General features: G+C 44.7%; 1 protein-coding gene across 1 annotated transcript in view; it reads right to left on the bottom strand.

The window, feature by feature from the left end:
* The window catches only part of CLASP1 (cytoplasmic linker associated protein 1), a 321,194-nt gene that overhangs the window by 201,444 nt on the left and 95,987 nt on the right, over positions 1-23,763 (bottom strand). Inside the window, exon 8 of the mRNA XM_083153636.1 lies at positions 6,614-6,681. Within this exon, the coding sequence (XP_083009762.1) occupies positions 6,614-6,681 (68 nt within the window). The remainder of the gene's footprint in view (positions 1-6,613; positions 6,682-23,763) is intronic.

The following is a 23,763-nucleotide window of genomic DNA, read 5'->3' on the forward strand; positions in this document are numbered from 1 at the left end:
TTTAGTTGGACAGCAGGATGGTTGAAGGAAAGTGGGTCTGATGTATGGCCAGCATTACAGTCTATAATGGTCTACTGGAACCTTCTCCAGCATTTAATAAACTGGAGGGTCACATATTAACAATCCCTGGGGTAGATTTATTAAGCTCGGTGAAGTGATAAAGTTTCTGGTTTTTATCACCGGCCAATCAGCTCCTAATTGTAAATTTACAGGCTTGGTTTGAAAAATAACAGGTAGGAGCTGTCTGCATAGTTTTTTATTCGCATGCAAAATTTTCGCATGAGCCACCCAGTCTATTTTTTAAATAAGAATTCTTCGAAACCAAGCATAATGGTAGCCACGTAAATATGTTATGTAATGCAGTCATCACGTCTACCTAAATACACAACTGGGTGCATGGTCCATCCACAGCCCAGCAGACATGTTACACAGCAGACTAGTGGTTGCATGATATCTGTGCCGATAGACATCTGAACTTGAGCACACAGGACGAATCCCACAGGGGGTTCGCATTTTGAACATATTGCTAGAATTAAGATCCCGTTTATCAAGAGGAAGATTCATGTACATTCCCTGATTGTGCGGACATTATCCTAGGTCAATTGTGCCTACCAAACTTATCACCAATCGCTGTGTAACAGGGTCTACCATGAGAGCATTAATTTACCATGGCAATCACACTGGTTAAAGGAAATATTGAGAAATCTTCAAAGCAGGTTCAGACGCTTGAGGTTTCTAACCGGGCCATAACATTGGGAAAAAAAATAAAATTCTTTATGCAGATAAATACATTGATGTTTCATAGTCAGTAGCCTTTTAGAATTAAACTTCCAAAAATAACATCTCATGCAACTGCCAATATACAATTGTTTTAATTTGTTACAAAACTTTTTACTAAATGTTGCTACACAATGCATATAAAGAACACAGAAAAAAAGAAGAACAGACGTACTGTACAAGGAATATGGTCACTAGGTCGACAAGCATTAGGTCCACAGGGTCATTAGGTCGACACAAGCATTAGCTCGACCGGGTCATAAGGTTGACACAAGCATTAGCTCGACCGGGTCATAAGGTTGACACAAGCATTAGCTCGACCGGGTCATAAGGTTGACACAAGCATTAGCTCAACATGGGGAAAGTAGACAGTCAAAAAGGTCGACATGGGGTTTTTCACTTTTTTGGAACACACATTTCATACTCTACCATGCACTTGTGCATAGTGGGAGAATAAATTGTGTGCCAAGCATAACGAAGCACTGTGCCAGAAGCATGGCGAGTGCAGTGAGCCATGCGAGAGGAAGCGGAACTATGTTTCAGTGTCAATGTGGACTGTGTCGAAATTCAGGACAAAAAAACGTGAAAACCCCCATGTCGACCTAATGTTTTTGTAGTCCCAATGACCCTGTTGACCTAACCCATGTGGACCTGCTGTCTATCCAATGATCCCATTTCCTGTACAACTCTCTCAGTCTTCAAATGGTACTCTGACATTCTTAGGAAAAAGAGTTACAACATCCGAGTAATTGTCAATTAATGGTAATTTCTCCAGATAAGTGTAATCTTGTGTGACAGAATGCAGGGCTCAGGGGCCCTTCTGAAAATAATAAATAAATGGGAAATTAATCATTACTAATATAAATATGCATGATATCATTTCCAGTTTCAGCTTGTTTACTTACATGGCTTACATAATTGTATACCATCCCAATATTTGAATTATGGTGCTTTTTAAGGCCCCCATGCACTACGCAATTTAACCAGATTGCGTCGGATTGGGCTGAGTTTGCACGTGTATGACATCCGATCTGATACACGTTCCAGTGTGCACTGGACTGGAGGCGGAGGAGTTGTACACCACAGAAGATAACTCTTATGCACCTGTCAGCGGCACATCGTGGGTGCATTTTAGCATCTGCAATGTATCGCATCTGATACGGTCTGATACTAGGTGTGTGCCAGCGATGCCCAACCACGGGCACACACCTATCTGCAGAGCAGAAAAGTGCCAGGCAGGAGTGGTGCATCCCCGGCGGGTGGCGTCCAGCAGGCTTGATTTACAAAAAACAATGGGTGGCAGCTGATTGGCTGAGGGAGCTCTCAGACAATTTACAGCCGTCTATTCTTTTGAATGTTTTTTTTTTTTCATTCTCCTATCCCCCGCCTGCAGTTCCCCTATTTCAGGCATGTCAAAAGTCAGGCCCAGGGGCCAATTGCAGCCCGTGCTGTCATTTCAAGCGGCCCGCAGCCTCCAGCTGGAAGCAGGGGGGAGAGGGGGTAACTAGTTACCGCCTCGTGTAGGGGGCGCAAGAGATACGGGGTGCTTCGCCAAGCTGCAGTGTGATAAAGCCAATTCTTGGCGAAACGCGTTGGTGAACTAAGAGGGTGCTCTCATCCAGTTTTGGACCTTGCCATTTACCATTGCTTTGATCCGGACCAGTCTCCTTGTCTATTATCCCAAAACATCACGGATATCTATTGGGAACCTAACAAAGGACCCATCCAGGATTGAACCCGAACGGAGGACATCTATTCTAATAGGAGAATAACACTCCACATCAACTCCTACCGCGGGTGACTCTGGACACTTGGTTACCACATGACCCAGCTATTTACAAGGAGACAACATAGGAACGGACCTATCTATCAGTGGCTACATTAATACGGTACCGTATCTACTGGACAATTTTTAACACCCCTCTATTGATTCTACTTGGTGAATTTTCATCCACATCTATGTGTCATACCCCATGTTCTTTTATATGTTTTTTTTTAAATAAATTTATTACCTTTTATTCCATTGGCACACATTTGTTTATTACCACCTATTCTTTAGCGCAGTGTACCCCCCTGTTTTTCTCCAGCTGGAAGCAGGCAGAGCATCAGATGTGGGAAGCACAGCACAGGACACTAAAGGTGGGGCCCGGCGAGCGCTCCTTTACCTTGCTGTCTGCTGCAGTGAGGAGGTGCCGGCCGCCACAGTCAGATGTGTTTGGCGTCCTACACCTGCTGCTGCAATCGTATATCACCCTACTCCACAATCACAGTGACAGCGGTGTTTGGGGAGGGGGGCAGCAAGGGGGAAGCTTGCTCCCGTAACATGCAGAGCGGAGGAGGGCAGCAGTGGGAGCCCAAGCATCTCCTGTCCTTGCAGTGCCTGCTTTGCCTCTCCTTCCTCTGGCTCACGCAAGGGGCTGGGAAACATACAGAGAAGGGAGGGGGCAGAGTGGGGGACATACAGTGAAGGAGGGTCAGGCTGGGGAACAGACAGTGAATGGGGGCAGAGTGGGGTACATATAAATGGTGGTCATACAGTGAAGGAGGGTCAGGCTTGGGGGCATACAATGAATGGAGGCACTGACGGACATTAAGAGAAGGGGGGCAGACTGGGGGACAGAGTGAATGGGTGCAGAGTGGGGAACATACAGTGAATGGGGAACATACATTGAAGAAGGGGCAGGCTGGGGGACAGAGTGAATGGGGGCAGAGTGGGGGGACCCTTCTGATGTGATTAATGATTTAAAGAATGTCAGGCTGAATGGTTGGCCCCCACACATTAACACTTCAACAAATCTGGCCCTCGTCGCAAAAAGTTTGGACACCCCTGCTCTATTTATTGCATGTAACATTGGCACATCAAGTGACAAATCTGCTGGGATATGGTCATTCAGAGAGTAGTCATTTTTTTTTTTTTAAGATAAAAAGGATTTGTGAAACTGCGCACTAAGTGCGAATGTGCGGGGTTAGCTGCTGTAAATATGCAGGTGATCAGCCTGCAAAGGTTAAGAATAAATACAGAAATTTCGGCGCTCTACCCCTAAATGAAAAATGAAGCGAGATCTGGGTTTAATCTCAAAAGTGATTTTTATTGTGCAAAAACACAGGTATAGTGGCGAAAAAAGTGGGTGCTTGGCAGTAAGTGCCAATAAGGTGTATCACTTGAGTTTTGATTCTTTACTGTCAGGGTTGGACTGTCCCGGTCTCCTGCTGAGAAAAGACCCCCAAGGTTCTCCAGCTATGTCGCTAATGATGTTATGCTGGTGGGGACAGTAGCTGGTCTACCTAATGGGTGTTAGGTCAGTAGGTCAGGGCGGTCAAAGCGTTCTGGACAGTGGGGTGGGGGGAGGGGGTTGGGGGAAATGAAAAACCAATACCGTTCCTGGAGAAGGCGGCTGAGATTGGTGACAGTTCACCAGAGTCAAGTGTCACGGGAGAAAACTGCAGTACGTTGGTGGGTGGTGAGCGTCTGTGCAGGTGGCACCGGAGGATGGCGTCCCTTACCTCGGGTGGTGCACCCGCACTGCCTGCGTCTCGATCCTCGTTGGCGGCTTGCTTCTGCTGGTGGGCGCTGTTGGTGCCGGGCTGCTCCTGCAGCTCCGGTTCCACGGTGCTTCAACGCCGGCTGGTATGACTTCCGGGTCGGGCGATCTCGCGAGATCTCGTCCGCCGGGAGCGTACCTAGCCAGACGGAGCTCCGTGTGCTCTACTTCGGAAAGTGAAGGAGACTTAGATGTGAGAGAGTGTCAGAATGGTCAGAAATGTGCTGTGCCTCCAACGCGTTTCGGCCCGGGGGCCTTCTTCTAGGGAGTTAATTTTTTTTTTTTGGACTGGTGATAAACTAGTTACAATCCTGTAAAAAAGGACTAAACATAAAAGTAATGTCAGTGCCAGCAGCTGAGCGCGACTGAACAGAGCAACACTTGATTTGCTCTCTTCGGCTCTATGTAGTTGCCACTGAAGCGCAAAACACTTGACTAGAGATGAGGAGCAGCATTAGCCTTCATTATTTAGGATTCATTATGTGTTTGGTAAAATAGGTCCAGTGCCTATTCATATTTAATTAGGTTTCATGTGACTAGTTAACCAATGGCTGCTGATGAAAAGTGAAATCCTGCTCCATGGTCTGCAGAACACTAAATCCAGTTGTGCAGGATAAGCTGTGATATATACTGTAGCAGATAAGGTGAAAATAGCAGCCAGTACTACATTACGCTAACAAAATAAGGTACTGATCTGGCTGACAGAACCATTTTACAGTTTAATTATTTGTATCTGTGAACAAATCTTTAAAAGTAAATTGTACCCATACACTACTGTGCATACCCTTGACAAACTAGCATGTTAATGTAAACGGAAATGTCTGAACAACTTGGTTATGAGGGCAGTGAAATCCCTCTCATCCTGCAGAGCACAGCTCTGGCAGACAAGTAGAATCTGACAGCTCGCCTCTACCAAAATAAAAGTCATCTCCCACAGACATCTCATCTCCCCCAGCCAGGCTTACATCCTGACCTATAGCTCTTCCAATATTCCATACGGCACCAGCTCTGAGACCTGAAAAGATTGGTCTGGAATGCTTTAAAATACTTGTATTAAACACAGGACTTAGTTTCACAAGTTAATCCCCTTCCTTGCTCAAGAGGCTTAGATCTGTGGTCACAGAATGCACCATATGGATAGACTTTCAGAAGCAGCAAACCATTAGATGCTCCACATGACAGAATGACGTTTCTGTGCAATTGTCAGTATTAAAAGTCATTTTACGATATCTTGACAAGCATGGATTTAAGCCCAAACTGAAATATTGAAAAAAAAATATGACTGTCAACTAGTGATTGAGTGCATGCAAAAATAAACATTGTCTGTACACCAAGTCCTACGTATGTATGTATGTATGTATGTATGTATGTATGTATGTATGTAAGTAAAAGAAAGCCATGAATCTGACTTTGCTCGGGCTTGTATAACATGTTATAAGGATTTAAAAACAACTAAATGCTAATTATTTGCCCCATCTACTAAATATGCTCACTTACGAGATAGATCATAAAGACATTAAAGTAGATATCCCAAACACACAAGCAAACAACTATTGAAAAATATTAGTGCATAATGACAAAATTCTGTATCTTGCTTCCCTCAAACAAAACCCCTAACAATTTCATATTCAGCCCGTCTACTTTAGGTAATAGTGAGCAATCTGTGACACTGCAAAGGGTGACATGGAAGGGTATGTTTACAATATCTGGCGCACAGAAAGCCCAATCCAGTGACCTTGTTTTGTGTAATATCTTATTAGAGAGACGCAGTGTCTGCTCGTACCATCCTGTCGCTTTGTACAAGTGCACCCACTGCCTGACATTCGAAAATGATACAAGGTTCTGTTGAGGATTTCATAACATATTAACTAACACAATTCAGGACTACAACCTACGTCAGTATTCCTGGTTGTAATCCCCCCTCCCAAAACATTAGGTCTCAATGTAAGGTACTGAGCAGCTGATTTAATGATTACAGATAGAGGCAAGCACTAACAATTCCACTGCCAATGGGGACAGCGCCAGCTGAATAAAATGCATGCTACGTACATAAGCTACACATAATTAGAGGTTCTCAGATATACTGGAAAAACAAATGATCATCTTGCATCAAGGGTCCGCTAATTAATGCACACAGAGGAGAGAGTCCTTGGGGTAACCTAGCAACAAGGAGCGATTGTATCTCGCAGCCAGATCCTGTGACTGGGAACCATTTCAAATTACAGCTCCGACACAACAGTTACTCCAGTGCAAATCACAGATCACCCTACATCTATGCAGAGGTCAGTACATACCCAGTGATGACTGGATCATGGTCCCAGATTTCTGGACTTCGTCGAATTTGGTGAAAATCACATTCAAGCTGTAAACATAGAGAGAAACGTGAGATAGAGAGCATGGAGCATTACAGATTACATGAATGCAGCTTCACAGCCAGCGCACAGCTCCCTCTAGCAATGTTTCACCTAAACTCTCAGCTCAATGCACAAGTAAAATCTGGCCTGGATTTCTGAAGCAGCAGAACTGCAATACAATTCATTATGAGATCCAGAGAAATTGCTGCTAGATGAGTGACTGCAGACAGTACAAAGTAAAAGGCAATTCCCCGCACTTCACTAAATTAGGATAGGTCATTAGCTGGCTGTTCCAAGTGATGTATAAACAGAAGATTCAGCTGCGTGCAAAGTCTCCACACTGGAGGGGGCAGAGAGAGAGAAATCAGCAGTACAGCGTCACACACAGTTCTGCAGGAGCTACAAATACACCAGGCATGTTAAAGGAAAACTACCACCTAATTTGACATCCCTTCAACCCTTGTTCTATCGGCGTCTACCGTTTCTCACCCATATATTATAATGCAGGATATACAAAATGTAATAAAATATATTTTTATTAAAAATATGTACTTACAAAATATTTATGCACTGATCTCCTAAAATATTTGATCCCATTTTGTATTAAATTTTTCTAATGTAATTAAGATTTAAATACAGAATATTCATGTTACAGCGATTACCATCGCTTCTATAGAAGTATCCCTGCATTCATGGAAGACAGAATATTATTATTATTATTTATCAGCCTGAAACATAGTGTTCACGCTAGGCTTATTTTACGGGGCGCTGCGCCCTGCCCCTTTTAAAGCTGCCGATTTCCGCCCTGCCCGTTTTTGCCCGCCCTGCACAAGCTAATAGCTGCTGCCGCGCTAGAAGTCTCCTCCCGCTGACAGTGACACTGTCAGCGGGAGGAGACTTCTAGCACGGCAGCAGTGTAAGCCTCCTGCGCAGCAGCGTATAGAGAGGACACTCCCCCCCTCAGCCAAATACCGGGTGCCCATCCCCTGGAAGTCAGCAGCGCGGACAGAGTGTCCGACAACCCTCTCCCCCCTCCTAAGGAATCGCCCGCAGCAGTGCACGGAGCGGCGCCCGCCCACCGCTGTCCCCCACCTGCTGGAAGTCAGCAGCGTGGACAGGGTCTCAAAACCCTCCCCCCTCCTAAGGGACCACCAGCGGCAGCGCACGGAGCGGCACCCGCCCGCCGCTGTCCCCCACCTGCTGGAAGTCAGCAGCGTGGACAGGGTCTCCAACCCTCCCCCCTCCTAAGGGACCGCCAGCGGCAGCACACGGAGCGGTGCCTGTCCTGTCTGCAGGAAGTCAGCAGCGCGGGCAGGTGCCCTCTGTAACAAGCCAAATATACATACAAAAGGTGCAGTAGTCTGAGCACACCCCCCCCCCCCCCCCCTCCTAAGGGACCAGCGGCAGCGCACTGTCGACCCCTTGAGTGCAGCAGCTGCTGCTGAAGAACTCGGCGCCTCCTGTATGCCCCCGGAAACACGTTAACCCCTGGCAAAGTATGTAACCCCAAGGGGATAGGGAAAGGGGTGGGGGAGGGGGCGTATGTTTTGTGTATTATGTTTTGTATCATGTTTTGCCCTAACCACCAGCATACATATGTCCCCCGCCTGCACCCCCACCCTTGCAAGTGCCAGCCTGCCCCAACTGTGTAGCCTGCACCCCCTGCAAGTGCCAGCCTGCCCCACCTGTGTGGCCTGCACCCCCTGCAAGTGCCAGCCTGACCCACCTGTGTGGCCTGCACCCCCCTGCAAGTGCCAGCCTGACCCACCTGTGTGGCCTGCACCCCCCTGCAAGTGCCAACCAGTCCCACCTGTGTGGCCTGCACCCCCTCTAGTACCAGTCTGCCTCACCTGTGTGATCCCCCATGCTGTCTGTCCATCTTTGCCCCAGTCCATTCATATATTCATAGATGCAGCATATGGTGCTCACTCCTACCATTTTCCCCAATCTGTACTGTACCTCTATCCATCCATCCTACCTGACTGTCCATCCTACCTGACTGTCCTGGCAATGTCTCTCCTGCTCACTCTACTTTTATACCCCTATCTCTCCCTGACTCTCTTGCTCTCTGACACTCTCTTTCTCTCCCTCCCTGATACTGCCTCTCTCTCCCAGACACCCTTTCTTTTAGTTACGCCCCTGGCCATTACGGCATGTGGTATTCTATGTAATGGGCATTACAGTGTTTGGTTTACCGGGTAATGGGCATTACGGTGTGTGTGGTATATGTAATGAGCATTATTGTGTGTGGTATAGTATGCAAAAGGTTTTTCGAAGTGTGTCATAATGTGTAATGGGCATTGTGGCATGTGTAATAGGCATTATGGTGTTACTTTTTGGCGCACACTGTCACAATTTTTTTTTTCTGGCTCCTGCATTTTCATCCTGGCTCCTAGATTTTTTAAAAATTTGTCAAGCCCTGTCTTACGGTCTTACCGCAAGGCAGCGATGCCATTGGTTATTTGTATTCACAGCGCCCAATTATTATTATTGGTTTATATAGCATAAATGTGCTGATGGTGTGACACTCCGGTGTCACAAGATGGTTATATAGCATAAATGTGCTGATGGTGTGATGCTCAGGTGTCACAAGATGGTTATATAGCATAAATGTGCTGATGGTGTGACACTCCGGTGTCACAAGATGGTTATATAGCATAAATGTGCTGATGGTGTGATGCTCAGGTGTCACAAGATGGTTATATAGCATAAATGTGCTGATGGTGTGACACTCCGGTGTCACAAGATGGTTATATAGCATAAATGTGCTGATGGTGTGATGCTCAGGTGTCACAAGATGGTTATATAGCATAAATGTGCTGATGGTGTGACACTCCGGTGTCACAAGATGGTTATATAGCATAAATGTGCTGATGGTGTGATGCTCAGGTGTCACAAGATGGGTTATAGAGCATAAATGTGCTGCTGGTGTGATGCACAGGTGTCACAAGATGGTTATATAGCATAAATGTGCCGATGGTGTGATGCTCAGGTGTCACAAGATACACGTAGCCATATAATGGTTGACGTTTCAGTCTTTATTAAGACTTTTCTCAAAACAGCTTACAAGCTGTTTTGAGAAAAGTCTTAATAAAGACTGAAACGTCAACCGTTATATGGCTACGTGCTACATATACACACACATATATACATACACACACACAGAGATTAAGCCAGCCTCATTATCCTTTTGGACAAAAGCTTATCCTTTTGGACCTATCTGCTGCCTTTGACACTGGGGATCACCCTCTCCTCCTCCACACACTCCAAAACATTGGCCTCTCTGGCACAGTCTTCAACTGGTTTTCCTCTTACCTCTTCAACCGTTCCTTCTCAGTCTCTGCCTCTGGCTCTACCTCACCACCTTCTATCCTTCCTGTCGGGGTCCCTCAGGGTTCCGTCCTTGGCCCCATTATGTTCTCTCTGTACACCTCCTCTCTGGGTGCACTCATTAACTCCTTTGGCTTCCAATATCACCTCTATGCAGATGACACCCAAATCTACCTCTCCTCTCCTGATCTGTCCCCCACTGTTTTCTCTCAAGTTTCCAACTGCCTCTCTGCCATCTCTACCTGGATGTCTGAGCGATTTCTGAAGCTGAATATGGACAAAACCGAACTTATTATCTTTCCCCCACCCAGAGCTATGCCCCCTACTAATATCTCTATCACTGTTAACAACACCATCATCTCCCCTGTTCCCCAACTCCGCTGCCTGGGTGTCACACTTGACTCCTCCCTCTCCTTTGCACCCCACATCCAAGCCCTGGCCCATTCTTGCCGGTTCCAGTTACGCAACATTGCTCGCATCAGGCCCTTTCTCTCACAGAGTGCAACTAAGCTGATCATCCACTCATTAGTCATCTCACGGCTTGACTACTGTAATGCTCTTCTCACTGGCCTCGCTCAATCCCAACTAGCTCCTCTCCAATCTGTCCTCAATGCTGCAGCCAGGCTAGGGCCATCTCTAATTCCATTGCTCCATATATCTCTAACCTCATCTCCATTCATACACCCTCCCGCCCTCTACGGTCAGCTGACGACTGTCGTCTCTCCTCCACCCTGATCACTGCTTCCCATGCTAGAGTACAGGACTTTGCCCGTGCTGCACCCCTTCAGTGGAACACACTCCCTCGCTCCATTAGACTCTCCCCGACCTTGCAAAGCTTCAAACGGGCACTGAAAACTCACCTATTCATCAAAGCGTACCCTTCCACTGCATAAACCAGCTGGTTCTCCGACCCCTTGCCTGTTTACATCCTGCTATCTAACCACCACCCCCTCGCTTGCACCTCTTGTAATCTGTCTGTCTCCCCTTCCTACTAGATTGTAAGCTCCTCCGAGTAGGGCCCTCTTCCCTCCTGTTGTCAAAGCCCACTTCTCTTCACATTTCACTCACAGCTCTCCTTTACTCCAACACTCAGTGACCATCTTCATACTCATCTCCATCATTGGCCTCAAGCCTCTAGTTGTATGTTGATTGAGTCCTCACTACTTACATTTAAGCTGTAATGTGTATTGAACTGTGGTGCTCTTTATTTGTACTGCATTTTTGTTATTTATTCAATGTTATGCCAAGTTTTGTCTCCCTGTATTGTTCCTTTGTACGGCGCTGCGAAACACTTGTGGCGCCTTATAAATAAAATTATAATAATAATAATAATTGTTTGTCCACCATGTCACACGTGTGACGTGTGGCAAAGAGCGCGTACCCGCTGCTACATTCATGCGCACCCGTGACTAATTTCAAATACATAAGCCAGTGGCCCTGCACAATGTTTAATAGTCACGAGTGCAAGTTGTTGCCCCAAATGGGCAATAGCTGATATATTGAAGCCATGATGAGCATAGTATATATACACACATATACATATATATATATACATACATATATATACATATATATATACACACATATATATATATATATATATATATATACATATACATACATATATATATATATATACATATACATACATATATATATACACACATATATATATATATATATACATATACATATATATATATATATATACATATATATATATATATATATATATACATATATATATATACATATATATATACATACATACATATATATCACGTGCAAAGAATAGCGTCACTCCAGGTACTTTGTGAGAATGCTTTTACTGTTAGTCTATGGTGTTTCAGGACGGGCTCCTGAAGACGGGCTCCGGCCCGAAACACTGTAGACTAACAGTAAAAGCATTCTCACAAAGTACCTGGAGTGACGCTATTCTTTGCACGTGATATACAAGCGCTGGCACCCCCAGTGAACAGCGGGCACCCAGGCCAAGAAATACCAGCCCAGCAGGAGCCAGTGAGGAGTGCCGGACCTTCCAACATTGCATATATATATATATATATATATATAGATATATATATATATATATATCTATATATATATATATATATATATATATATAGATATAGATATATAGATAGGATATCGAAGACTGCTGGCACTCCATATGAACAATACAACTGGCCCTGGTGCCCAAAGGCAATAGCATACAAACGATCCAAAATAATGGCATTCGGGGTCTTGATCACCCCCTTGTCCAGGTGCAAGTGATCTCACAAGACCCCGAAACGTTTGTTTTACGTGTGGCAAATATATTCACAAAAAAAACCCTGACTGAGTGCTGCTGATTGCTTCATACCCCTTCTACATCTCCGTCCCGGAGGGCACCAGGGTGCCTAAACCACGCTGTGGGAGTGCCGGGCCAATACCGAAAGTGATATATATTATATACATATACACACACACACACACACACACACACACACACACACACACACTAGGTGGCCCAGACAAAAATGTTGCATTCAAATGGGCCAAATCTCAATTTTTCACTTCAATTTTGAAACAAACAATACAATGTGCAATTCTAAATTAACAATTTGTCAGAAGCAGAGAACTTCAATGTTGGGTCACGGCTGTCGAGCTGACCCAACAGCCGTGACCCTGTCCAATGTTCCCTCTAATTTTATGAAGGCTGTGTGCGGCAAAAGATTTTGGCTGGGCAACTTTGGATGGAAATTTTTATTTTTGTGCGTCACTTCTATATATAACTGGAAAACGGCGTTCAGCATTTGTGTTAACTTTTCTTCAAAATGATATTAAACATTCAAAACATTTAAACATTCAAAACACAGCACATGATGTAGTTAATGGGTGAAACATACATTCATTTAGTCCGCAACAGCAAAAAGTTTACCACTGCTGCTTTGTGCGCTCTGTTGTAATGTCTGTGCGCATGCTCGGCGAGTTGTGTGCGCGCGCACACGCGCACAGCTTGGAGGGAACACTGACCCTGTCCCATTCTCAGTCTGCTCAGCCAAGAATTTGCAGGCGGGATTCAATGTCCCATCTGCAGCGGAACAAGAAGGGGGCCTGGCCACGAGCTGCGGCTGGGAATATGCGAGCTGCAGCCGGGAGCTCGTCAATTCCTGGCCGTTCTCAGCAGAATGAGTCCGACTGCTTGTGAAGTCTGGCTCGTTCTGCCAAGATCCCCAGTTCAATGCAGTCGGGGAAGAAAGCATTGTATAGGGCCCCAAAGCCATCTCCCCCATCAGGAGATTGAATATCTCCTTATTTAGAAAATGGTACCTTGTTTATCGATTTTGCTTAAGTATGAAGGTAGAAAAAGGGATTATAACCAAAAATCACCTTTTATAAATATATGATATACAATTCTCAAAAGTTTTTTAAAGTGAATTTAATGGACCCTTATAGGCCTTAAACCCCTTTGGTGGTATGGCCGGAAATTTCTGGCTGTAGGAGTGGGCTCTCCTGAGAAATTTTCATACATGCCACTGTAAAGAAAGGGTGCGCCAGTGGTGCCTCCAGCGGTAAACCACTAGCACACCACCATCTTCCTGTCACTTATCCAACATCCACCCCCCCTTACCGCTTGGGGAGGATTGGACATTCGTGTGTTCCGGCGTCCAAAAACGGGAATGCCCGAACACCCGATCGCTCCCAAGCCCCCCCAAAGGGGCCCCGAACTTCTTCAAGTGGACGCTAACAGCCACATCCAGCCGCAGCCCCATAGGAGCAGGGTCTGCTGCAAAAGGCAATAGCTGCCGCCTCTGATGAGTATTTCTGGGGCAGGACAAACCTGGCCTGGTAGGTTTGTCCTGGCCCAGCAAAACCCACCACAGACTGTACAGACACCGACCCCCCCCCCCCCCCCCCCGCCCCCTTCTCATCTCCGGCGATCGTACGTTGGAGCTCCCCTGCCCCGCCTCCTTAAGTTGCAGTGAGCAGGCGGCAGGTTCGGGGATGTTCAGGGCGGCTCGGGAGGACTCGGGCGCCAGAACTACCGAGTCCCCCCCAAGCTTTGCCGAACATCCCCGAGCCTGCCACCTGCTCACTGCAGCTTATAGTGGTGGAGGCAGCGGCAGGGGAGCGCCGACGTAAGATCGCCAGGACAGAGGGGCGATCATTAACCCTTTCAGTGCCAATGTTGCTGTAAGAGATCATCAAAATATCAGTGTCGCTCACAGCAACTGTTCTTTTGGGTGCAATATTTACCTAAACTTCAGTTAATTAACTTGGCTGTATTTTTATTTATATTTACTAAAAAAAAAGTTGCTGTGGATATTTTGAGGATCGCTCAGAGCAATGTTGGCATTTAAACGGTTAACAGAGTAACTTCTATTTAACTTCTTTATTAGATAAAGGGTGTATTTTGTAAAAGTATTCATTAAAGTACAGGTCATTTTTCAGTTGCTGATTAAAGGCACTATGCAGCTTCTCCGAGGGTAAAAGTCGCATCCAATTCCCACGTTAGCCAAGATTTGGCACTTGTTGTGCCATTTTTACATATCAAAAGAATGGACTGAGCGAGCTCTCCCGCCTGCTGCCTGGAGGTTGTACCTGCAGATAGGTGTGTGCAAGCAGTGCGGAACCGCTGGCACACACCTACGGATGGAATCAGACATGATACATGCCGCTTGCTAAAAAGCACCTGCTGACAGTCTGATTTAGATGTGTCTTATGTTCTGCAGGTCTGACCTCCCTATCCATTACAATGCGCATCCGATCGGATGTCATATTGATTTATTTATTAAGTTTCTTATATAGCACACACATATTCCGCAGCGCTTTACAGAGTATAGTTGAACATTCATCAGTCCCTGCCCTGGTGGAGCTTACAATCTATATTTCCTACCACACACCATGTGTGCACACAGACATTATAGGATTCATTTTTTGGGGGGGGAGACAATTAACCTACCAGTATATTTTTGGATTGTGGGAAGAAACCAGCGTACCTGAGTAAACCCACTCAAGTACAGGGATAATATATAAACTCCGCAGTTTGGGCCATGGTGGTAATTGAACCCATGACCTCAGCACTGTGAGGCAGTAATGCTAACCACTACATGTCCATGCTGCCTTGATTCGGGCCTTAAGAGTCACAAAACAGGCTTGTAGAAAGGTTATCAACCATTCCTACTGTGTAGGTGTGAAAATCCTAGTCTGGAAGTATATATATTCCATGCAAGGGTAGAGATAACATGTCTCTTGGGAATAAGCTGGAACCCTGTAATTTCAAATGAACAGACATCCAAAAATTCAGAGGCTGGAATATTGTATTTAAAATGAATGCAAGGGATCCAGGGAGTAGCTGGATGGAGCTAAACATGGTATCTTGCTCTGCTGAAGCCTGGGATAATCAGGTAGTGCATGGAAGGTCCTGCTGAAGGGGGCTGCACATAGTGAAGGCATCTCTGGAGCCCAGTGCTGCCTTGGTGCTTGCGTTCATTTAGGAGCCTTGGAACTTTCCTTCCAGGCTGTGAAGTGTTCACTTTCAGTAACCTCCAGGGATGGGTGAGTGCTTATCTCTTTCTTGCTCCCTTGATACTGCCTGGACACTTTTCAATGGTTCTGTGGATTTTGCTGGTACTTATTTTATATTTATAGTTGTCACTGGGCTGTGCAGAACACTAAGGTTCTGCAAGTTTAAATGACCTGTCTACTATCTCTTGTCCCTCATAGCACATACAAGATGGTTTAACAGTTATGCATGCAGTGGAGCTAGGTTAGGTTTGATATATTATGTTAACTTTCAAACTTGTTCAGTCGAACCTCACCCTTATTATGCTGCCCAAACGGTGCAGTGTCAAAGTCTCTCTCACAGGTGGCCCTCTTCATACCAAACCCCAGAGTGGAACGCTAAGCTTAAAGGGTCATAAGCATCTACCTCTTGGGGGTACTCACCTGCCTCTTCCTCCAATGCTAGTGCACCCTCTCTGCCTCAAGCAGATGCCCCTCCTGAACTGATTGGTGATAATGACGCTCTCAAAGTGGGCACCACAAAATGTCTCCTGGAGAGGTTGCAACGGACTTACTTGCAACTCTCCTAACGTCACTGTGATCAAGCCCAATCGGGGCGAAACACGTGTCTCTGACGTCAGGGCATTGTCCAGCCACTCAGATCCCTCCCGCAGTCCTTCTCAGAGCAGCGCGGCCGTTATGACTTAGACGGTAGAAGCTCTCACCGCACGGTTCTTCTCCCCACGCGCTGATATTGCCGCCACCTATACGAGGTAATCTGCTTCTTATTTCACAGATTGCCGCTGTCGCACAGACTCTGTGTCTGATGCGCACACACTCTGAGACCGCCACTGAGCGGGACTTTTTGTCCTGATACCGCTACTGAGCAGGACCTTTATGCGTTATCATATGGGGCACGCTATAATTAGGTGTCCACTAGATGAGAAATTGAGCTCCTGCTATTAATGTGACCCGCAGGCTAATTCTAATTTCATACTATTGTTGTTTTGTTTCATTAACTATACCTTATTATCTCTTCAATCCTCCTACCTACTCCCCTGTGGTTACCACGTAACTATTACCAACTGCCCCAATTAAAAACCCTTTTTACTACCGTTGTTTAGTAATAGGCAATCAAATTACCGTCTGTATCTCCTGAGATTTGGTATCAACTATTTGGTGTCCTCAACCAATGCTGTGTTATATTGTCTTGATACATGCCTAGAACCACATGCTGTGATGTATGCTGCTGATGAATTGATATATCTTGCACATACTATGTTTTATGATTTATAAAGACCTTACTCACCCCTGCATGTGGCATTGTGCGCAGTATTTCTCATTACTGGCTCAGTGACCACGAATCCATTGAATCCAGCAGTGGGCACATATACCATTACTCTGTGAGCATACCTCTCCTCACCCTTCTGATCCTTCCTCTCTCATTCTAATCTATTATTATCTCTCATCTGGACTCGCTCACTCTCTCATTCTCCTGAGCCACATCGGGGAAAAGCAGAAGTGACAACTGGCTCCTAGTTTCATTTGAGGCTCTCTCATCTGATGCTATATACAGCCATACATCGCTGGGCCGCCTGATCCCATCTGAACTAAGCAGCGACTGGCTGGATCAGTACCTCCTGGGAGACCATCAGGGAATATCCAGTGCTGTATCACACACTCAGACAGCAGAAGCAGCGAATGCATACGAAGAGCATTCCTATTTTTCCCTTTACCCATTAAATCCCGCTTCAATAATAGTAACATAAACCTGTTACTTATAATCTTGGGTCCATTATTTGCTATCACAGGAGGGTCTGAAGCAAGACCACAAAATATTACTAATTTCTGCAACATTTATGTACATACTATCATTATATTATCTTGTGTTGATTTGCCTTGTTCAAATAATTATGGTCTGGTAAATTCCCTGACAAATCATTTTCGCCCACTTGACGGTTATTGTATTACAATTTCGCTTTTGTCTGCATTGTATATTACGATTATAAAATAAACTCCGTAGATATACTCATATGCTGATTGAGAAAATGTTCTTTGTATTTTATTGACGTGTGCTTGTATGCTTTTTAAAGTGTTATCAATAAAGGTTAGATTTTATGTCACCCATGTGTACACCATCTTTTCACTATCTTAAAATTTCAAGTGTGCCCCAAAAACCTCTTGTTCTCCCTATGTCTCTTCTATGACACCGAATTTAATTCAACTCTCCAAGCATGCCAACAATCTATAGATGACGTTTTGACCATTTGGAGACTAAGATTGGAGAGGTGGTTGGTTCCCACAATGAATTTGATGATTGATGATTGTTTTTCATGAGGCTTTAGAGGTGGTGGTTGTGTCTATTAGGTATAAAGTGGCTGATTTGGAGGATAGATCACACTGAAATTGTATCAAACTGCATGGGGTCTCTGAAACAGTCTCTAATAGTAGCCTACATGATTTCAACATTGATCCGTTTAGGAAACTTCTACCTTTGGTTACACACTCAGACTGTGTTCACCGGCTAGGAATGCTTCCAGAGGATGTTTATGAGGGTACATTTTTCTTACATTAACGAATCATTATTAAAGGCTGCTAGACTGCCGCCTGAGGCCACGTACACACCAAAACGATCCTGATGGTTAGTAGATCGTTAACAGATTGTGTGATGGTCGCACGATCTGTTGGAGCACACGATCTGCATCCAATCTGATCCCAATCCGATCTGAGTCTGTATCCAGTTGAATGGATCTTACAGATCCTACCTGCAGCAGGTAGGATCTGTAAAACGACCAAACGACAGCGGGGACACGCATCGGATTGGAATCGGATCGGAATTGGATCTAAACATGCAAAAATATGCCCAATCTACATACACTCTGCATCCAATCGCTCAGAATTGGATCCAGATTGATGGAATTGAGCCCTAATCGTTCTAGTGTGTACCCTACCTGAGTTCCTGGGCTCCCTCAGATGTTTGGAGAGCTGTCTAAATCAACCCTGTCCAAAAGGCGTTCCCTTCAGCATGTCAAAGAGGCTCTGTAGATGGGGCTTCCCTACTTGATTTTTGGTCTCTAAGGAAGGCTCTGCTGTTTCAATTACTAATTTAGAGGAGAGCATGAAATTATTTATAAAATGGAACATTTCAGGGTCATCAGCAAACTCTTCCCTTTAACAGAAGGCTCTAGACAATGGTGGAGGTCAAAGTCTTAAATGCGGCTGCTCCGTAATTCTTTTTTGTTTTTCTGTACTTAACCCCTTCCTGACAGAGCTAGTTTTGGCGTTCCTGACAGAGCCATTTTTTTCAAATCTGACATGTCTCACTTAAGTGGGGATAACTTTTTTTTGCTTTTACTTATCCCAGTGATTTTGAGATTGTTTTTTCGTGACACATTGTACTTCAAATTAGTGGTAAATTTGGGTCGATACAGTCTGTGTTTTTTTGTGAAAAATACCAAAATGTCGTGAAAAAATGGAAAATTTAGCGATTTGCAAAATGTTAAATTTTCTGCTTGTGAGACAAATAATCATACCACTCAAAATAGTTAATAACTAACATAGACCATATGTCTACTTTATATTTCCATCATTATTTCAACTTCCTTTTCATTTTTTTGGACACTAGGAGGCTTACAATATGAATAGCAAATTCTCAAATTTTCAAGAAAATTTCAAACACTGATTTTTTTAGGGACCAGTTCAGTTCTGATGTGACTTTGAGGGACTTGTATGTGAGACACCCCCATAAATGATGCCATTTCAAAAACTGCACCCCTCACAGTATTCAAAACAGCATTTTGGAAGTTTGTTAACCCTTTAGGTGTTTCACAGGAATTAAAACAAAGTGTAGGTGAAATTTCAAAATTTCTTTTTTTTTGCAGATTTGCAATTTTAATACATTTTTCTAAGGAACACAGTACATTTTACTAGAGAAATGTGACTAAAAATTGATTCCCCCAATTCTTTTGTTTTCATAAATATCCTATATGTGGCCCTAGTGTGCACGTTGACCAAACCACAGGCTTCATAATAGAAGGAGCACCTACTTGATTTTGGAGACTCCTTTTTCTGAGATTATTTTTTAGGCACCATGTAGGTTTCTAGGCACCATAAGATGCTAAAATTTAGGAACCCCCCCACAAGTGACCCCATTTTGCAAACTACACCCCTCAGGGAATTCATCTAGGGGTATAGTGTACATTTCAAACCCCCAGGGGTTTCACCAATTGTGGTACAACTGGGCATTGAAAATGAAAAATTAAATTTTTTACACAAAAATGCAGTTCTGGCTCAAAATTTTTCATTTTCACAAGGAATGAAGGAGAAAAAGCACCCCAAAATATGTGCCCCAATTTCTCCCGAGTACGGCAATGCCTCACATGTGACCAAAAAATACCAGTTGGGTGCATGGCAGGACTCCGAAGGGAAGGAGTGATTTTTGGATTTTGCAGCTCAGATTCTGGTGGAATTTTGGTGGGTGCTATGTCGCATTAGCAAGACCCCCCAAGCACCAATACAGTGGAACCCCCCCACAAGTCACCCCATTTTGCAAACTACACCCCTCAGGGAATTCATCTAGGGGTATAGTGTACATTTCAAACCCCCAGGGGTTTCACCAATTTTGATACAAGTGGGCAGTGAAAATGAAAAATTACATTTTTTTACACAAAAATGCAGTTCAGGCTCAAAATTTTTAATTTTCAGAAGGTATGAAGGAGAAAAAGCACCCCAAAATCTGTGCCCCAATTTCTCCCGAGTACGGCAATGCCTCACATGTGACCAAAAAATACCAGTTGGGTGCATGGCAGGACTCAGAAGGGAAGGAGTGATTTTTGGATTTTGCGGCTCAGATTTTGGTGGAATGAATGGTGGGTGCTATGTTGCATCAATACAGTGGAACCCCCCCACAAGTCACCCCATTTTGCAAAGTACACCCCTCAGGGAATTCATCTAGGGGTATAGTGTACATTTCAAACCCCCAGGGGTTTCACCAATTTTGATACAAGTGGGCAGTGAACATGAAAAATTACATTTTTTTACACAAAAATGCAGTTCTGCCTCAAAATTTTTAATTTTCAGAAGGTATGAAGGAGAAAAAGCACCCCAAAATCTGTGCCCCAATTTCTCCCGAGTACGGCAATGCCTGACATGTGACCATAAAATACCAGTTGGGTGCATGGCAGGACTCAGAACGGAAGGAGTGATTTTGTGGATTTTGCAGCTCAGATTCTGGTGGAATTTTGGTGGGTGCTATGTCGCATTAGCAAGACCCCCCAAGCACCAATACAGTGGAACCCCCCCACAAGTCACCCCATTTTGCAAAGTACACCCCTCAGGGAATTCATCTAGGGGTATAGTGTACATTTCAAACCCCCAGGGGTTTCACCAATTTTGATACAAGTGGGCAGTGAACATGAAAAATTACATTTTTTTACACAAAAATGCAGTTCTGGCTCAAAATTTTTCATTTTCAGAAGGTATGAAGGAGAAAAAGCACCCCAAAATCTGTGCCCCAATTTCTCCCGAGTACGGCAATGCCTGACATGTGACCAAAAAATACCAGTTGGGTGCATGGCAGGACTCAGAAGGGAAGGAGTGATTTTTGGATTTTGCAGCTCAGATTCTGGTGGAATTTTGGTGGGTGCTATGTGGCATTAGCAAGACCCCCCAAGCACCAATACAGTGGAACCCCCCCACAAGTCACCCCATTTTGCAAACTACACCCCTCAGGGAATTCATCTAGGGGTATAGTGTACATTTCAAACCCCCAGGGGTTTCACCAATTTTGATACAAGTGGGCAGTGAACATGAAAAATTACATTTTTTTACACAAAAATGCAGTTCTGGCTCAAAATTTTTCATTTTCAGAAGGTATGAAGGAGAAAAAGCACCCCAAAATCTGTGCCCCAATTTCTCCCGAGTACGGCAATGCCTGACATGTGACCAAAAAATACCAGTTGGGTGCATGGCAGGACTCAGAAGGGAAGGAGTGATTTTTGGATTTTGCAGCTCAGATTCTGGTGGAATTTTGGTGGGTGCTATGTGGCATTAGCAAGACCCCCCAAGCACCAATACAGTGGAACCCCCCCTCAAGTCACCCCATTTTGCAAACTACACCCCTCAGGGAATTCATCTAGGGGTATAGTGTACATTTCAAACCCCCAGGGGTTTCACCAATTTTGATACAAGTGGGCAGTGAACATGAAAAATTACATTTTTTTACACAAAAATGCAGTTCTGGCTCAAAATTTTTCATTTTCAGAAGGTATGAAGGAGAAAAAGCACCCCAAAATCTGTGCCCCAATTTCTCCCGAGTACGGCAATGCCTGACATGTGACCAAAAAATACCAGTTGGGTGCATGGCAGGACTCAGAAGGGAAGGAGTGATTTTTGGATTTTGCAGCTCAGATTCTGGTGGAATTTTGGTGGGTGCTATGTGGCATTAGCAAGACCCCCCAAGCACCAATACAGTGGAACCCCCCCACAAGTCACCCCATTTTGCAAACTACACCCCTCAGGGAATTCATCTAGGGGTATAGTGTACATTTCAAACCCCCAGGGGTTTCACCAATTTTGATACAAGTGGGCAGTGAACATGAAAAATTACATTTTTTTACACAAAAATGCAGTTCTGGCTCAAAATTTTTAATTTTCAGAAGGTATGAAGGAGAAAAAGCACCCCAAAATCTGTGCCCCAATTTCTCCCGAGTACGGCAATGCCTGACATGTGACCAAAAAATACCAGTTGGGTGCATGGCAGGACTCAGAACGGAAGGAGTGATTTTTTGGATTTTGCAGCTCAGATTCTGGTGGAATGAATGGTGGGTGCTATGTTGCACCAATACAGTGGAACCCCCCCACAAGTCACCCCATTTTGCGAAGTACACCCCTCAGGGAATTCATCTAGGGGTAGAGTGTACATTTCAAACCCCCAGGGGTTTCACCAATTTTGATACAAGTGGGCAGTGAAAATGAAAAATTACATTTTTTTACACAAAAATGCAGTTCTGGCTCAAAATTTTTCATTTTCAGAAGGAATGAAGGAGACAAAGCACCCCAAAATCTGTGCCCCAATTTCTCCCGAGTACGGCAATGCCTCATGTGTGACCAAAAAGTGGCAGGACTCAGAAGGGAAGGAGTGATATTTGGATTTTGCAGCACAAATTCTGGTGGAATAATGGTGGGTGCTATGTCGCATTAGCAAGACCCCCAAAGCACCAATACAGTGGAACCCCCCCACAAGTGACCCCATTTTGCAAACTACACCCCTCAGGGAATTCATCTAGGGGTATAGTGTACATTTCAAACCCCCAGGGGTTTCACCAATTTTGATACAAGTGGGCAGTGAACATGAAAAATTACATTTTTTTACACAAAAATGCAGTTCTGGCTCAAAATTTTTCAATTTCACAAGGAATGAAGGAGAAAAAGCACCCCAAAATCTGTGCCCCAATTTCTCCCAAGTACGGCAATGCCTCACATGTGACCAAAAAATACCAGTTGGGTGCATGGCAGGACTCAGAAGGGAAGGAGTGATTTTTGGATTTTGCGGCTCAGATTCTGGTGGAATGAATGGTGGGTGCTATGTGGCATTAGCAAGACCCCCGAAGCACGGTGAAATTATGAACCTAATATTCCATAGATGTGTGGTATAATTTAAAACACTCCTTTATACATAGGCCGGGTTTGTCGGGGCAAGTGTCACACTGGAAAATAGTTTGCTTTCTTATTCCCTTTTTATAGCAAACTTTGCACCTTTTTTGTGTCCTGCCCTTTTTTCCAGTGGAGGGGATTTCATCAGGAAAATGCTGCCCTGGTACAATACGGGGGCCAGTACTAGAAGTACTGGGGCCCTCTGCCTGCTGGTTCCCAAATATTAGGCCCTTTATGACTTCCTCTTGAAAGTGCATAAATGTCCCCCTCTGGCCGGTAGAACGGAATAGCACGTAAGCGTTATACAGTGCCATCTGGATGATATACACGGCCACCTTCTTGTACCAGATTTTTGTTTTCCGCAGGGCACTGTACGGCTTCAGTACCTGATCTGAAAGATCCACTCCGCCCATGTACCTATTGTAATCCAGGATACAATTAGGTTTTGAGGTGTGGGTACTGGTACCTCGTACAGGGACGGAGGTGGTACTGTCTCCGTGAATTGTTGTCAGTATAAGGACATCCCTCTTGTCCTTATATTTGACCAACAACATATTTTCGTTGCATATTCCCCTGCTTTCACCCCTTCTCATTACTTGGGCAATGTGCGTTTTTGGGAG

The sequence above is a fragment of the Crinia signifera genome, chromosome 7 (assembly GCF_055691185.1).
Source record: "Crinia signifera chromosome 7, ASM5569118v1, whole genome shotgun sequence".
NCBI lineage: Eukaryota > Metazoa > Chordata > Amphibia > Anura > Myobatrachidae > Crinia > Crinia signifera.